This window comes from Glycine max, chromosome 9 (genome assembly GCF_000004515.6).
Source record: "Glycine max cultivar Williams 82 chromosome 9, Glycine_max_v4.0, whole genome shotgun sequence".
In the NCBI taxonomy this organism is placed as follows: domain Eukaryota; kingdom Viridiplantae; phylum Streptophyta; class Magnoliopsida; order Fabales; family Fabaceae; genus Glycine; species Glycine max.
This window is the reverse complement of record NC_038245.2, coordinates 6,227,750-6,245,330: the sequence shown is the minus strand read 5'-3', so window position 1 is coordinate 6,245,330 and position 17,581 is coordinate 6,227,750. Positions and strand designations below refer to the sequence as shown.

The following is a 17,581-nucleotide window of genomic DNA, read 5'->3' as shown; positions in this document are numbered from 1 at the left end:
GAAAAGAAATGCTATCAAAAGTTAGCACATGATACCAAAGATATCCTTCCTATCTTAAACTGAGCGTAGTTCGCTAGAAACCCAATTAATGCGCACCTGGACAACTAGTGAGTCCCTGGTAAATCCCGTCCGTTCAAAAACATGTGGAACACCGAATATTCATGATAGCCGTTCCATGTAGAAGGGATTATTATTAATATACATTTTGCTAAGATGAATATTATATACAGATAGAGTACAATTTTTTTATATAATTATTTAATTATAACTTATCATATATAATAAATTTATTAAATTTTAAAATAATTTAAATGATAATTTATAATTAAATAATTCAATGCATATATGTTAAACTTTTTTTATATTCTGATTCCATTAATATAGTCTATCACTTGGTAAAGATAAAAAATTCTAGCACTTGATAAATAATTAATTCAATTCAGAAATAATTAATTTATCAATAAAAAAGAGAAAGAATTAATCTAGCCTGGATGAAAAACGTTTATTCTTTATTTTTATTTTAAAAAACATTTGTTCTTTATTTTACTTTATGATGATCATTTTAGTCCCAAAATATATAAATTGATGATGATTTAATTCTTAAAAAGTTAAAATATTCTTATTTAATTTATAAATGTATAAAAAATGTAAGAATTATGTTTTGTGTATAACTTAATAATAAATTGATAAATAAGTCTTAAAAATATCTTAATATTAAATTAATTATTAAATATTATAATTTAATAATAAAATAATCTCACAAAATTACAACAGAACATAATTATTAGTTATTAAAAATAAAATCAAAATTTTTCATTTTTTCAGAGATTAAATTATTATCGATTTACATAAATAAAATATAATCGATCACACCTTTACTTTATTTTGTTCTCTTCATGTTCTTATTTTTTAGCATGCATCCAACAAATGGGGTAGGATAATATTCATTGTGAAAGGGACACTTCCTTCTACAAATCGTGACCCAACTCAAAGCAAACACAACACAAAAACACTGATCCCAAATCCATTGGCGTACGGACAAATTCCCAGATTTATCTTTAATAAATGTCCTCATATCTTAGCAGCTTTTAAGGAACACAACACCATTCTTATTCTCATTCATATATAAGCACAGCTCCTACCTCTATTCTCTTCATCATTCCTTAACCTCTCTCTCTATCTGTGTATACATATCATTACCATATCTCTCACGAGGAGTTTAGTATAGTTGATTGAATAAATATGGTTATAAAAAAAATCTCTGCCTTTCTCTACCAAGAAGTTAAACTTAATTGGTTGAGCATACATGAATTGTTGTAAACATTCTGATACATGATACATGTTTTTAATTTCTACGGATAAAAAAATATCTATCCTCTCTACTTTTGAACCAGAACCATATCCTTCAAGCCATGAACTTCAGAAGCGGCTCCTCGGATTCAAAGGACGCCAGTAACAGCAGCACCGGCGAGGCCTATTTGAGCGGCGTTTCGGACGTCATCACGCCGCTGAGGCGCCTCTCGGAGCAGCTCGGGTCAATATTAGATGGCGGGGGGGTTGACTTTTTCTCCGACGCCAAGATCGTGGCCGGAGACGGCCGGGAAGTGGCGGTGAACCGGTGCATTCTGGCGGCCAGGAGCGGCTTCTTCAAGCATGTCTTCGCCGGTGGTGGCGGCTGCGTGCTCCGGCTGAAGGAAGTGGCCAAGGACTACAACGTGGGGTTGGAGGCGCTTGGGATTGTTTTGGCTTATTTGTATAGTGGAAGAGTGAAGCCTTTGCCTCAAGGTGGTGTTTGTGTTTGTGTGGATGATGTGTGTTCACATTTTGGGTGTAGGCCTGCTATTGATTTCTTGCTTCAGCTTCTCTATGCATCCTCCACTTTTCAGCTCAATGAGTTGATTGCTCTTTAGCAGGTACACAATAATTCAACCCCTTCATCCTTCTTTTTGATAGAGATCATAACATCTTGATAATCCTATTCGTACCAGATAAGATTATTGTGAACGAAAAATATCTTTTTTTTTAAGTATTTAATACAACTATTAGTTAAACTATCTCTAAATATACCTCTTTCTAATGATATACTGTATTTATGTTGAGTTTGATTTTGATACAAGATCATTCACTCTACTGCTGAGCATGTAGGAGTGAATTCTAATGAAATTCATTTATCTTTGTTATAATGAATTTCCTCAATTCATCTCGTGTGTTTCCCTGTTATCCATTCCTTTCTAATGAATTTTCAGTCTATTACTTTTACCTCTCAATTAGTCTTTATTATTGAAAGAATATATAATATTAAGATTACATAATACAATATTTTAAAGAATTTTTATATTTCATTATACGTGATGATATTTCTTTACTTAACATTAGAAATTTAGTACTGAAGATATTTTAAGATAGAATACAATATTAATCTATGAACAAGGAGAATATATAATTTTTATCCCTCCATGCAACGAACTGTGGTGCTCAAGATACAGCATATTTTAAGATTGAGATATTGCCATCTTTACAATTACAAGTAACATTAGAGGCTGAATTATGAAATGTAAAATATGCAGTTCAATACAACAACATATTTTGTTTGCCTTTTGCAGCAATGCTGTAAGTAAATTCATTTGATATACTTGCAGGGACATCTACTAGACATTCTTGAAAAGGTGGCAATAGATGATATTTTGGTGGTTCTATCGGTCGCAAATATATGTGGCATAGTGTGTGAAAGACTACTAGCAAGGTGCACTGAGATGATACTTAAATCTGATGCTGATATCACCACTCTTGAAAAGGCACTGCCTCAACATTTGGTGAAGCAAATCACAGATAAACGAATAGAACTGGACCTGTACATGCCCGAAAACTTCAATTTTCCTGACAAACATGTCAACAGAATACACAGGGCACTGGATTCGGACGATGTGGAACTGGTAAGATTGCTTTTGAAAGAGGGACACACAACTCTTGATGATGCTTATGCACTCCACTATGCTGTTGCATACTGTGATGTGAAGACCACCACTGAGCTTCTTGATCTTGGTCTTGCTGATGTGAACCACAAAAACTATAGGGGCTATAGTGTGCTGCATGTTGCTGCAATGAGGAAGGAGCCTAAGATTATAGTTTCTCTCTTGACTAAGGGGGCACAGCCTTCTGATCTCACTTTGGATGGAAGAAAAGCCCTTCAGATTTCGAAACGTCTCACCAAAGCTGTGGATTATTATAAGTCCACAGAGGAAGGAAAAGTTTCATGCAGTGACAGGTTGTGCATAGAGATATTGGAGCAAGCTGAGAGAAGGGAGCCTTTACTTGGAGAGGCATCTCTTTCTCTTGCTATGGCAGGGGATGATTTGCGCATGAAACTGTTGTACCTAGAAAATAGAGGTATTTTCTCACATTACATATTCTTCAGTAAGTTTAATTTCTATGCATCGTTGTGTAAAATATACTGTCAACCAATGAGAAATCATCACTGGTATAACTTTTTAAGTAGTTATTATAAAAGTCAACAAATTTAGCATATGTGATGGTTTGTGAATGGATGACTTTATATTTTACACTATCAGTAATTGGATGATAGTACAAAAATTCTGGACAGTGCTTACTAGGCAGTTTGTTATTTTTTTCAGTAACACAATTCTTGAACCAAGAAAATTATGAGCAATAAACAACATGAGGCTATAACTAATGATTCATTGTTTTCAGTTGGACTGGCGAAAGTGTTGTTTCCCATGGAAGCAAAGGTTATTATGGATATTTCTCAAATTGATGGCACATCTGAGTTTCCATCAACAGACATGTACTGTCCAAATATTAGTGATCACCAGAGGACAACTGTGGACTTAAACGATGCACCTTTCAGAATGAAGGAAGAACATCTAGTTAGGTTGAGAGCACTGTCTAGAACTGGTAATTGATGTTTCTATTTCTTTCCCTTATTCAATAATGAATACTTTCCTTGAGGATAAAGGCTTAAAATTATTCTTATAAACAATAACAGAGAGTTTAGTGTATGTCTGTCATGTTTCACTTTCTTAAAATGCTTCCATTCAGTTATGTCTTCTGAAGTGTAAACTCTATTGAGAATTTGAGATCTAGATCGACTATAGATCTGAGCAAAGTGGAGTTTATAAAGACTAAGACAATCCTCACCTTATGAGCGGTTTTGGAGTTGAATTAAGCATAGTCCAAATTCCAGATGGTATCAGAATCTACGTAATAGATCTAATATTAGGCCACATTGATTATAAATATGAAGGTTTAGTTATGCCTAGCCCAGTTTCAAGATACTTACAGATAAAAAATGCCTGCAGTAGTTGGGACCTAAGTTCTTTTTTTGTTTGGCTTGAGCAGTGGAGTTGGGGAAACGCTTCTTCCCTCGATGCTCAGAAGTGTTGAACAAGATCATGGATGCTGATGACCTAACTCAGCTTACATGTATGGGTGATGACAGTCCCGAAGATCGACTAAGGAAGCGAAGAAGGTATGTGGAGCTCCAAGAAGTTCTGAATAAGGTCTTCAATGAGGACAAGGAGGAGTTTGATAGGTCTGCCATGTCATCATCATCCTCTTCTACATCAATTGGAGTAGTGAGACCTAATGCCAATCTAGCCATGAAGAACTAGGTGAAAATAATGTGCTCAGAGATGAATCCTTTTCTATTGATTTTGTGTTTCAATGCTAGTTTTTGTTTAGCCATTCTGTTTTTCCTTCCCATATTGTATTTTTGGTATTTTCATAAAGGAAGAAGGGGATGAAATTTTATAGCAACATTGTCTTCACTTGCTCATGTTATAGCAAAAAAAATGTCTTTTATTGGCTGCAAAATTTGGGAAAATAATTTTTGGCCCTGCTAAAATTGATGACTGGGGACCTTTCTTTTATAGTGTTATCTATCAACTTTGTATAAAGCTCATGTTAATGGCATAGTAAGTTTTTATTTGCTTTTTTTAGTAACAAAACCTTTTCAACAACTTCCTTCTATCTTATTGTCTCAACACAGGCATGTAATGAGACCCCACCAAACTCTTCAAAGTTCAAACCCTTTGCTAAGATCAGCTGAAAGTTAATACACGTGGCAAGTCCTAGAATACAAAATGCAACACAAACTTAGAAGTGATAATCGAATTGCATTTCATCTTAATTGATATATGATGAAGATTATCCACCAATCTTTGTTTCATGTTAGGGAACAGAGCAAATTAAAAGCACATGATATCTACAAACATCATTACAGTTCATAAGTTCTAGTTGATTGTAGGGGCCATTGGTTACATCCATCGACAAACCTGGGCTTATGTAGTTATTTTATATTAAGCATAAACCAAGCAAAAGACAGAATGTCCCACTTGATCTTTGTCGTTTGATAGATTAATGATCTTTTAAAATCTTACTTTTCTTGTTACATTTGTTCTATCATGATGCTGCTGCATATATATATATATATAGGAAAAGGTACAAGTGATACCCTTCCAAAAATAAAGTTACAAATTAGAGTTACATACAGAATATTATAGGCACCAACTGGTTACTAGCCATTAAATGGAAAGAGCATTAAATGCCCAATAACCAATCCCTCAAAAAGCAACGTTGAATCTCCTGCCACTAGCTGTATATGCAATGTAATTAGAACATTAATAGCCCATAAACAGTGCCTACAACTCCAGCCTTTTCCACCTCCACTTAATTGATCGACCTCAAAAAATAACCACAACCTTCGTGCGAGAAATTGTAGCCTTACCCATACCACCCACCAGAATACCCATTAATTTCCAAAGATCTCCAAGTCTTCTAGATGTGATTGACCAATAACATTACACTTCCAGATTAGCCTGAACCATTCAGACATCCATTGCGCAAAAGAGAAGTTGAAATTCTTCACATAGCTTTTTAGCCACATGTCGTATATGAAATCTGATATATAACCTGCTGTAGGTCAAATACTCCTACTCTAAACACAGTGATTACGTGTCCTCCACAAGCACCATACTATCGCACTCCAAATCACTTTCCAGCACTGAATATGATGTTTTAGACGGAACTCCCCTGGTAAATGTTGGAAGTTCATATCTACATTTTCCGGAAAGACAGTGAGAGTGTTAAACCATTTGCTGCAATGCTTCCATACACTATCAATCTTAGGACAAGTAAAGAACAGGTGTTGGACCGTTTCCATGTGTGATCCACAGATAGAGCACATTCCAGAGCCTCCTTCCACAACACATCCTCGTATCCTCAGATTATCCAATGTAGGTAGTCTATTTTTTTATAATCTCCACAACAAAATTTTTAGCCTTAGATGGAATATCAAGTTTCCATACACTGGCCAATCTATCATCACATGTACTTCCTCTCCCTCTACTATGAATCACCCTATACGCAGATGACACCGAGAACAAGCCCCAGGCATCCCCCTCCCACCTCCAAGAATCTACTTCTCCTTTAACAAGATTAGAACCATCCAGCAACACCCTAAATGAGTTTGCCCCTTGAATCTCCCATTCGGACCACCTTCTTCTCCACTCTAGGATCCAAACCTAGCTATCACCTACCCATTGTCCCATATCTCTAACAAGAACCTCCTTTTCTTCGAATTTAAGTACATCCTTGGAAAAGAAACCGCCAAGGGTTCCCCACCATACCATTTATCTAGCCAAAAAGAAGTTTTTTCTCCCTCACCTAATCTCCATTCTAGTAGGTCATCAAACCATTTAGTAGGACTTTCCCCCCACTCAGCTTCCTCAAGTCTCTCCACCAAAGTGACTCACTACTCCTCACCTCTTCCCTCCTAAGGTTCCTCCAACCATCATACTTAGAGTCCAAGAACTTTCACCAAAGAGCTTCTTTGCTATGGAATATATTCCATTTCCATTTAGCTAGTAAAGCATCATTGAACCTGGAGATATCTTTAACCCCTAAACCACCGTGACTCCTAGGACAACAAATCCTCTTCCAACTAACCCAACAAATTTTTGTCACTCCTCTAACCCTCCCTAAAGTAACTTTCTTTGGATACTTTCAATTTTTTTTCACAACACACCTAGGCATCTTAAAAAAAAACAAAGAAAAGAGGAAGAGAAGTTAGTACCAAATTTATGGGGCACACTCTTCCCACCAAAGATAGAGTCTTATGCTTCCAAAGAGATAATCTACTTTGGAATTTATCAATCACTTTCCTCCATGTAATCTTCCTTCTTGGATTTGCACCAATTGGTATTCCCAAATAGTCAAAAGGAATAGATAGCTGCTTGCAATTTAGAAGCTCCGCATACCTTCCCACCACACCTATAGCTACAAAATTGCTTTTTTGCAAAGTTAACCTTAAGTCCGGACACCAACTCAAAGCTCCTCATCAAGCATTTTATTGTCCTCGCATTCCTTAAGTTTGTCTCACCAAAGAAAACTATGTCATCCGCATATTGCAATAAATTGACCTCCACCTTTTTTTCTCCCACCAACACCCCTTTGAACATGTTCTTTTCCATCGCCTCTCTCATAAGGACACTAAATCCCTCCGCCACCATTGTGAAAAGAAAGGGAGCTAATGAATCACCTTGTCTAAGGTCCTTCTCCATTTTGAATTCACTAGTTGGACTCTCATTGACAAGAATAGAAGCAAAACCAGATGCCAAGCATTCTTTGATCCAATTCACCCATTTAGTACAAAACCCCAACCTCCTCATCATGTATAAAAGGAATTCCCAATTCACTGAGTCATATGCCTTCTCATAATCAACTTTGAAGATCACACATTTCCCCTTCCTTCTTTTCACTTCCTCCACTACTTCATTTGCTACTAAGGCACTATGTAACAATGATCTCTCACTCAAGAAAGCACTTTGACACTCATCAATGATCTTAGGAAGGACTTTAGCCAATCTTTTAGCTAAAATTTTGTACATCAAGCCCACCAAGGATATTGGTCTAAATTTCTTTAGACTTAGTGGATCAATCACCTTAGGGATAAGGATGATAAAAGTGGAATTAACTCCTCTTGGAAGTACTTCATTCCTATGAAATTCCTTCGCAGAGCGATACACATCATTCTTCAAAAGGATCCAAAAGGATTTGATAAACTTGAAGTTGAAACCATCGGACCCTGGGCTCTTCAAGCTTCCACAATCCCACACTGCTTCTTTGATTTCCTCCTCCTCAAAGATTGTCATTAGAGATGAGTGTCTTCAAAAGATATTTCTCTAAAAGTCACTTCATCTAACTTAGCTAGGTCTCTCCCAATTTGCCTAACTAATATTCTCTTGGAAATAATTTTTGACCACCTCCTTGACCCTCACCGGCTCCTCCACCCAAGCTTCACCAACCCTCAAGCCTCTTAACATATTTTTCTTTCTTCTCCAATTAACCATCATGTGAAAATATTTTGTATTGTTGTCCCCTTCCATCAGCCATCTATCCCTCAATTTTCTCCTTAATAAAGACTGATTGCTTTTCATCAATTCCCACAATTTATCTTGTAACTCAATTCTCAAGGCTCTCTCTTGGTTGCTCAACACTTGCACCTCCTCCTTCTTATCATTTTTTACCTCTTCGATTTATTTTTGTCTTCTATGGATGTCACCAAAAAAGTTTTTATTCCACTCTTTGAGTTTCACCTTTAGCATTTTGAGCTTCTCTTTAACAACATAAGCACCTCATCCTTGCACCTCCAACCCCCTCCCCCCAAGATGATTTAACAAACTCCTCAAACCTCCTATCCCCGAACCAACAACCAAGTGTCTTGAAAGACTTTGGGCCCCAATCCACTAGGTTTTGTTTTAATAAAACTGGACAATGGTCAGAAATGCTATATCAAGAACATGTTGTGTGCATTTTGGCCACACGTCTAACCACTCCTTGGAAACAAGGAATCGATCATTTCTACTCTTTACCCTCCCATTAGGTCTATACCAAGTGAATCTCATCCCAACCATCGGGATGCCATTGTGTTTAATTCAAGTAATTCAACCAATTCTCATAGTTGTTTATTAAAAGTCTTCTTAGCTAAACATAGGATACTTGGATATAGACATATAGTACAACAAAAGTTTATGGAATGGGGTCTTGTAAGGTTGAATTTGGGGAGGAATGTTAGGAATATATTATTTTTAACACATTTTTTTGTTGGTCAAAATTTATTAAAAATTACAAAAAAAATTATGTGTCTCACACACACATCACAATTTAGTGAATATCTCTCCTAGTTTTGTACTCCCTTTATCCCTAATTATAAGATCATTTTAATTAACTAATGCATCTAGAAATTAGAAAAAAGTCTTACAAAAATAAACAAACAAAATTCTAAAAAGAGTCTTATAATTAGAGATGGAGGAAGAAGTATCCAATAAATTTTCAACTAATAAGAAAGAGTGTATTGTAAGTGGCAAAATTGTGCTTACTTTATTTGCTAAATATTTTAGTTTTATAATAATTTTTTGAGTTTAATTAAAATTTGGTGCTAATTTTATAATTTTTGTGAATTTATGTATAGAGTAATTGAATTGTGTTTTGATGATGTTTTTCTTATATTGTTGTTTTTATATAGGTATTGGAAAAGTAGTCCATGATTTGGAGACAAGGAAGACCCAAATTTTTGAAGCCCGGGATGAGGAAAAGTCAACTATTGGAGAAGGCTTTTGCTATATCCACTCCCCCTATTGCTAAGTACACTCCCATATAATTTTTTTTCTGTTTTTCATTATCAAATACACCCTTTATACCCATAACATTAATATAAATCATTCTAGAATGTAATTTCTGGAATAATATTTTTTTTTAACATTCCAAAAGGTACTTTCTGAAATACTACTTTATGTTCCAAAAAGTACTTTCCCGAATGTTAAAAAATAAAAGTGTGTAAAGAATTTTTCAGAATGTTATGAAAAAATTCAGAAACCAAGTAGAACACTAGGGTGGTTAAAAATCTCAAAGAAAAAATTATACAATAGGGAAGTAATTAAAGTGAAGAAAACATATCGTTGATATTAATCCTTTAATTTGGACAACTTTAAGAGGTGTTTCACTACAACAACTTGGAGTTATGGGAATGAAAAAACCCTAACGTTAATGCAAGAGCCTGAGCAAAGGAGGAACAAAGGTATACCACAACAAGAGATGGAAGGCATGAAGGGAGTGAAAGAGATGAGGGAGTGTGATGAAAGAGAAAGGGATGTGTTGTTGCTATGAAAAAAGGAAAGTGTGTAGTTGCGTTGAAAATGGTAGTATGTGAGGGACAGAAGAAGATTAGAAAGGAGAAGGATATTTAAGTAATTAGATTTTTTTAGGGGGTGGATATAGCAATAGGCTTGAATAAAGTGCTTGCATAAGGTGGCAAAATGACTTAGAGGGATTACTTTTACAAACAATTTACCTAAGGGGGTCTGTTTTCAAACATTTGCCCGAGGGTGTCTGTCTTTTAAAGGTGTTCCGCTATTCCTGCTGGCGAAATCTTATTCTCCTTATTCCGCCATTCTTGTTGGCGAGACTCACCTGTCATTCCCAAAGGATTCCGCCAATACCATTGACGAGATACCCTTGCTTCCCGTGCAGTGAAGGTTCTGCCAGCAACACTGGCGTTTTTTTTTTATTTTTTATCATATCAAATTTTATATTTTAAAAACAACCGATTGTTTTTTAAAATAAAATAAATTTATTTTTTCGGCTAATTATTTTACCAAATATTCTTATATTTTATTTTTTTATTTAAGAGATAAAATTATTTAGTTAAAATTTAAAATAAAAATATATAGACTCAAGTAAAATATAAAATAAAAATTTTAAGACTCAAGTCAAACATAAAATAAAAATGTATGGATTCAAGTAAAATATAAAATTAAATCTGGAAAATATTAGAGAGAAAAAAACATATAAAAAAGTATAATGAGATATGAATTATTAATTTAGGTGCAATATAAAAATTAATTATATTAGAGAATAAAAAATATTTGAAATTTTTAAAACATACTTAGTAAATAAAAAAGAGTTGAATTTGAATTTCGAAAAATAAAAAAGTTTAATACAAAAAAAATTTAAAATAACACATGTTATTTAAAATTATTAAATTAATATATTTACAATAATTTAACATTTAAAGATAAACTATGCTTTTAAAAAGGTCAAAAACAGATTTTTTTTTTTCAAATTTTCACATATTTTATTGTATATATTTAAAAATAACTAAGAAGATGTACCCAAAAAATAGAAAGAAGAGAGACGGAGAACAAATTTCTCTCATGAACTAGTCCAACGTCTTAGGCTACATTCATTCATTTACCATATAAATAATAAGTAATATTTTTTTTATTTGGAAAATTTTATAACAATTTATGCATTCTCCTCTATCAATATATAACATTATATTAACTTATAATATTTTTAATTAATATTTCCTATATTTTATCTAAGGTAAATATTAAGAAAGAGTAAATATATTTAATGCTTTAGAAATATAAAAAGTATTAACATTTATTTATTTAATTGATAAATTAATTCAAAAAAATAATAAATCAATCAATAATAAACAATCTTATAAAAATCAAATTATTCATAAACATTTGCTCTCTCCCATTACGCATGAGTTAAGCATGAAATATAAAAAGAACTCATGTAGGATAAACGCCTGTGTTGCTGGCGGAAAAAAAAAACATAAGGAAGAACACCAATATTAATGGCGGAAAAAAAAAAAGAAGCAAGGGTATCTCGCCACTGGTATTGACGAAACCCTTTGGGGATGACACGGAATAAGGAAAATAAGGATTTCGCCAAATGTTTGAAAACAGATCCCCTTAGGTAAATTGTTTAAAAATGACCCTTCTACATCAGTTTGCCTGCATAAGGTCGGGTGTCCTGTATCGAAAGAATGAAAATATTTAAAACTCGACCAATGAACCGGTAAAAATAATGGTTCAAAGTTTAATAGTTCAATTACTTTGAACCGTGATCACACCAATAATAACTAAATAGTATTTTTTTTAAATTTTAATACAACAAGTTATATAATAATCATAACTTTCTTTAATATATTATCATTAACAACACATAACTTATAAAATTACACATTAAACTAAATCAAATAAAACATAATATTTAATTTCTACAACACAAAATAATATATCTACCAACAACTATAAGGGAGAAATATGAAAATTATATTTGTTACAGCATCAATCTTTTAGAGTTCATATAGTACTAGTCTCATTTATTATAATATTTAATTTAATACATTAAAAAAATTAATGTATTCCAATTTTTATTTAATAAGTTTTATTTTTTTATCAGTAAATTTTGATCACACTACTTTTCAGAGCATCTTTCTACTCTGCAGTGTATGACAAACACGCTTTTTGTGACTTCACCTTTACATGTTCACTTAGCTATTACTTAGAGTGCTCACTTTCACTTTGATAGGTACAGACTACAATTACACTACTTTGGATAGCATTTTCTCTTTCACACACAATACTTTTTTTTTTTTACTTTATAAGAATCGTTAACAACCGGTGAACCACCGACTTTGACCGGTTTTATACCAGTTTAACGGTTCTTTAACCGATTCTTTTACTATCCGGTTTCATGGCTCATTCGGATCAGAATCGGCCAGTCCAGTTTTTAAAACCTTGCCAAAGATAGAGCTCCAACACCTTGTTATGAAATGTCTATTTAAGTTAGTTGAGTGTGAGATGGATGGCCATATTCCCATTTTTCCATTTCTCTAGAGGTAATGTGTGTATGAGATAGAGAGACTTAGAGAGTTGTTAGCTTTTTCATCTTTTGGGTGTGGTTTAATGTATCCAAAGGTGGCTTTTGCCATGAGATGAGTGGCTAGGCATCTCCTTGATGAGAATTGTGAGTATCTCAAATTCAATTTCATGTATTGAATATCAACTTATAAAGTTCTATCTTATTTTATTACTCATTGGTATTAAAATTCCTAACACAAAGGACTATCCCAACTTCATTCCCCCAAATTGATACTCTAGCTTTTCATCAGCAAGAGGTGGAACACATTTTTTGAGCCACTTAATCTTCTCATTGGCAACATGTGCATATCCATTCATGTCATGTCATCAGTAAATAACTGAATAACAATATATAGATTAAATCTAATGGGATAGTAGCTACCCAATGATACATACTACTCTCAAGATCTCACAACATAAAACTTGTGAAGCATTGACTCTCACTTTCAGATTGCCACAATTACAATGCAGATTACTCTACAATTAATACCACACAGAATTAGCAGCTAGTTTCATTGATCACCACTGAGTGCAATAGCTAGCCAGCTGGACACTGATGATTGAATTTCCATGTGAACATTTGCATACAAAGACAAAGGGGTAACTGTAACCTGTCATACCAAATTAGCACAACATTATAGGATGTTCAGTTCCCACCATTGCACCCTAGAAAGAATGTAATGGATAGGTAGAAAGAGAAAACACAAAATTGTCACTCACAAATCCCTCTTCAAGTTCTCTGGAGTCTAAATCCTCCTCTATGTCCTGCTGCTCTTTTTCTGTTAACTGCATATGTGAATTCAGGCAATGAATTCAATTTGTTGCCATACAAGAGAAAATGGAAAGAAGCACCATCAAGAAGAGTTTATTTTCAAACTTGTGCTAAATGCAAAGTAGATTCATGAGAACTATGCTTGTTTGCTTTACAAGCCACTGAAGTCATGTTAATGGTAGCGGTACCTCCATTCGGAAGTATTTCTTTATGGTTTGTTGAGAACTGAATTTTCCAGCAACACCAACTGATTCAACCTCCACATTCTTGCGGTTTGAGTTTAGACGGCGCGCTGCTGCCTGAAGAGTTTAACACAAAGCAAGTTCCAATGAAAAATGAGAGGCTGAAAGAATGTTCATATAAAGAAAGCAACTAGCTGTTGAAAACTGAATGCATTAAGCTATGTGGTTAGATAGGACAGTCTTACAGCAGCAGAGGCATCTCTTCCTAGTTGTGCTAACATGATTCCAAGACTTTGCTGGTTAGACATGTAATGGCCTGCTGAAGGATTCTTATTTGTTGACACAGCTTGCCAACTTAAAGAAGATCTTTGCGGACTTTGCCTTGTCACTTTGACACCCTATTCACAAAATGTAGGTCATAAGAACAACCACTTGGATTGTTATTGGAAAGCACAATGTCTAACTAAATGAGATATAGCCCAGTTTGGATAAGCTTTTCAATACCCACTTGAGAAGAAAATAAAATGAATCGGTTTTCTTTTTAAATGTTAAAATCAACTTATGACCCTTAACTTTTTAAGAAACTCTCTCAGCTAATTTCTCCAAAACTTAAAGTGAATATCTCGATTTTAACCTATGGGATAAATATGAGTAGTTTTACCTTGCTCTTTCTTATCCTATATGTACTGTGAAGAAGTTTATTCAAATTGGACTTATGTCAAACAAAAAGTAAGGATACTGGTTAAATTATGATGTATGAAATCATGAGACTCTATACAAAATAATGGAAATTAAAATATCTTATATGAGTATGTAGCCCAAAAAAACTCTAACAAAAACTTATAACTCAGCAAAGTATTTCCTGGCAAACTGTAGAATATGAAAATATGATGATCATGAGAACAAACCTTATTTGTCAGAGGACAGCTTGGGATCCCTATGTTGAGGAAGCAATTCTTGGGGAAAATCCCTTTCTGTATATCTCTTATTGCTGCGTGAATTAATGGTAAACATACTGTAACTGCATCCTTCAAATCACTTTCACAGCTCACATTCTTTTCCCTGCAAGACATTTACATTAACAGAATTCTGTGATCATTGGAGGGACAAAAGAAGAATAGAAAACTAAGAATGCATAACATTTGACATAAGTACCAGTTCAATGATATACAAAGAGAGGGAACACCACAAATCAGTGCCTCTCTAGCTCCAGCAACAGCTCCGGAGTACAACCTACATCATTAAAGACACCAAAATCAGAGACCAAAGTTTGAAAGCTAAATTAAAAAATACATACATACCCACATACATACATATATATATATATATATATATATATATATATATATATATATATTTGTCTCTTTTTCCAAATTGATTCGGTAGATATCTAAAGAAGAGCACATCACACACTTACGTGTCATAACCACAAGTTGTTCCTTTGTTTAGTCCACTAATTACCTGGTTTCAAAGTCATACAATTAAAATGGTGGTCTGAACTATATAGTTTTATATATTCGACAGTTGATGATAGATTTTGTGCATACCAACAATACCTACCAAAACAGGTTTTGACCAAGAAAACAATGCCCCAGATAAAGCCAAAGAGACACAATCTGCTGGAGTTCCTGACATAAAGTAAGAATAATAAGAAGAAGAAATTATAATACCCTACATCCTAAAATGCATTTTTTCCACAACACCATTAAGAAATTTCAAAAACATATAAAAATCTAGATTCTAGAACAGTAAGATTAGAACACAACAATGCATTACTCTCATAATCATAATTCTCACACCAAATAACCAAAGAAAAAAAAGGACAAACTTATATGCAGTTCTTTAAGTGATTTTGGCACTATTTTTCAATCAGAAATAGAATTTCAACTTAGTAATTTAGATGACATTTAATGAAAACTATTACTATGCTAATTACCAAACTAAGACTCTTATGAAAACCAACACCAAAACAACTTAAAGAACGACATCTAAATTTTGTTCATAACCAAATGAGTGAAACTACCAGACACTTGATAAGCATTGGCACCACCAACTTGTACTGAACACACAGCTAGTGTCTCCCCTGTGGTAACCGAGTGACCACAAACCGATCTATCCCTACACCAAAAAAAAAAAAAAACATCATCACAATCCTTAAACCAATCCACCCCAGTTGAAGTGTTGCCATGATCCACACATTAAAACAACTCAAATTCACCAAAAACCATGTCTTGAGGAAATTAAACTTACGTTTCTGGAGCACAGACATGAACATCAAGAAGGGCATCACAAAGAAGTGCCTCAACTAGTAATGTGAGGCCAAGAGAGTCTATGCCATCACCATTGGTGACTAGCACCACGGGTTTTGAAGAAGCTTTGGTGGGTTCATTGGCCCTGTTGTGGTGCTGCTGCTCCTGCACACTGTCCTTTCTTCTGAGCAGTGCTTGTTGGAGATTTGAAACCAGTGCAGGGTTCAGGAAGTTGTTCTTCACCGATGTGGCCATTGGAGACAGAAAATGTAGTACAATTTGTGAAGTGAGACAAAAGAGATATGTTATGTAGAGACACAGAGGCAGATAGATGTTGTGGTTGTTGTACTATAGTCTCTGCCTGATGCAAATTACATGTTGGTGGAGATTTCCATTTATAAGGCTGTTGTTTTACTTTCACATGTGCTAGACTTGAGTAGTTCAACTCACTTCAATGTTCTTTTAAGAGCAAATGACCAATTTGGTCTTTGGATTTATGTTACTCACATTTTAGTTCCTCGAATTAACAAAAACTTAAATAAATACGTGAATTTTTTTAGATTTCATTTAAGTTCTCAAAATTAACTCGCTTTGGTCCTTAGTCCAATGACTTAAATAATATTAATAACATAAGTTTAGTACTAAAATGAGTTAATTTCAATAACTTAGTACATGTTTGGATATATGTTACAAAAGAACGTTAAGCAAAATAAAGTTTGCAAGAATATCAACGCTCTTCCTTTTGCGTTTAGTTTATGGTAGACCATTAAATTTAATCTTAGAATTCAGAGCACCTTGGACTAAAATCCAAACATGCTCTTAAATAAAACCTTAAAATTTTTCAGGGACTTATTTGAGTTTAAATTAATTTTAGGGACTAAAATCACAACCAACATATAAATTTAAGGACTAAATTAATTATTTATTCTCCTTTTAATCCATTATTAATATCACTTTCTAACATACTTCTTTCTTTTACTATAAAGTGACATTTACAAAATTTTATAATTAATTTCATTATTAGTACTATTTCTCTTAATTAAATTTTATTGAAAGTTATAAAATTATAAGATTAGTTCATTAAATAAGGATTAAGACTCACAATTTCATAATTTTAACAAATTTCACTCAATAATAGAGTGTCATCTCTTCCGTATAGTAGTGCTAGTATCAATATTTACGAGAAAGAAATAGTTTTAGAAATTATGAAAATTTATGTGTACAGTTTGAATTATTTAGTAAAATGTTATTGACAGGATTAAAGTATCATTTGATCATCATGTGAAAAGTGGTTGATCGTAAGCTCGTGCAACTATCGCCTATTTGTAAATTGCAAGTACCCCATACCATATCCATCTACTTCACATGTCTTGCTTTTATCATTGTCACCATGCTTCTTCTTTCTCTCTGATATTTAACTAACCAGTGTCAGATTATTAATTTGCACCTGTTTTGCATTACTTGTCAACAGTCATCATAGATTCATAGGTTGAGCCAAGGAAAAAGATAGTGCACCAAAAGGGACTACCGTTATTGTTGTTTGTAATTAATTTATTGTGGGTCATAAATTAGACTCATCTGGGGCATCACAATAAAACTATATTTTATTTAAATGTTATTGCCTAACAATTTTAATGAATTATT

The 17,581-nt window shown here is 33.7% G+C and overlaps 2 protein-coding genes and 1 long non-coding RNA gene across 4 annotated transcripts; 1 reads left to right on the top strand and 2 right to left on the bottom strand.

Moving 5' to 3' along the window:
• Window positions 1-997: 997 nt before the first annotated feature.
• On the top strand, window positions 998-4,868 carry LOC100800032 (BTB/POZ domain and ankyrin repeat-containing protein NPR1). Its single transcript, XM_003534878.5, is given in 4 exon segments — window positions 998-1,913; window positions 2,640-3,387; window positions 3,709-3,912; window positions 4,357-4,868. Coding segments are annotated over 4 exon segments (1,725 nt in total). The 5' UTR covers window positions 998-1,412; the 3' UTR covers window positions 4,629-4,868.
• LOC121172820 (uncharacterized) lies at window positions 3,239-4,600 on the bottom strand. Its single transcript, XR_005886515.1, has 3 exons — window positions 4,298-4,600; window positions 4,156-4,214; window positions 3,239-3,374 (listed from the first exon to the last, which is right to left on the bottom strand). It is a non-coding gene; the product is annotated as an uncharacterized lncRNA (long non-coding RNA).
• Window positions 4,869-13,020: 8,152 nt separating the features above from the next.
• LOC100785738 (5'-nucleotidase SurE) lies at window positions 13,021-16,352 on the bottom strand. 2 transcript variants are annotated; one of them, XM_006586955.4, is made up of 10 exons: window positions 15,939-16,352; window positions 15,712-15,806; window positions 15,249-15,307; window positions 15,106-15,149; window positions 14,844-14,921; window positions 14,597-14,750; window positions 13,934-14,086; window positions 13,695-13,805; window positions 13,455-13,520; window positions 13,021-13,345 (listed from the first exon to the last, which is right to left on the bottom strand). In XM_006586955.4, the coding sequence occupies exons 1-10, from the start codon at window positions 16,190-16,192 to the stop codon at window positions 13,247-13,249; spliced, it is 1,113 nt and encodes a 370-aa protein (XP_006587018.1). In that variant the 5' UTR covers window positions 16,193-16,352; the 3' UTR covers window positions 13,021-13,246. The 2 variants fall into 2 exon arrangements, with proteins under 2 accessions (XP_006587018.1, XP_003533765.1); XM_003533717.5 differs by having other exon boundaries at window positions 15,249-15,316; window positions 15,939-16,350.
• Window positions 16,353-17,581: the final 1,229 nt, after the last annotated feature.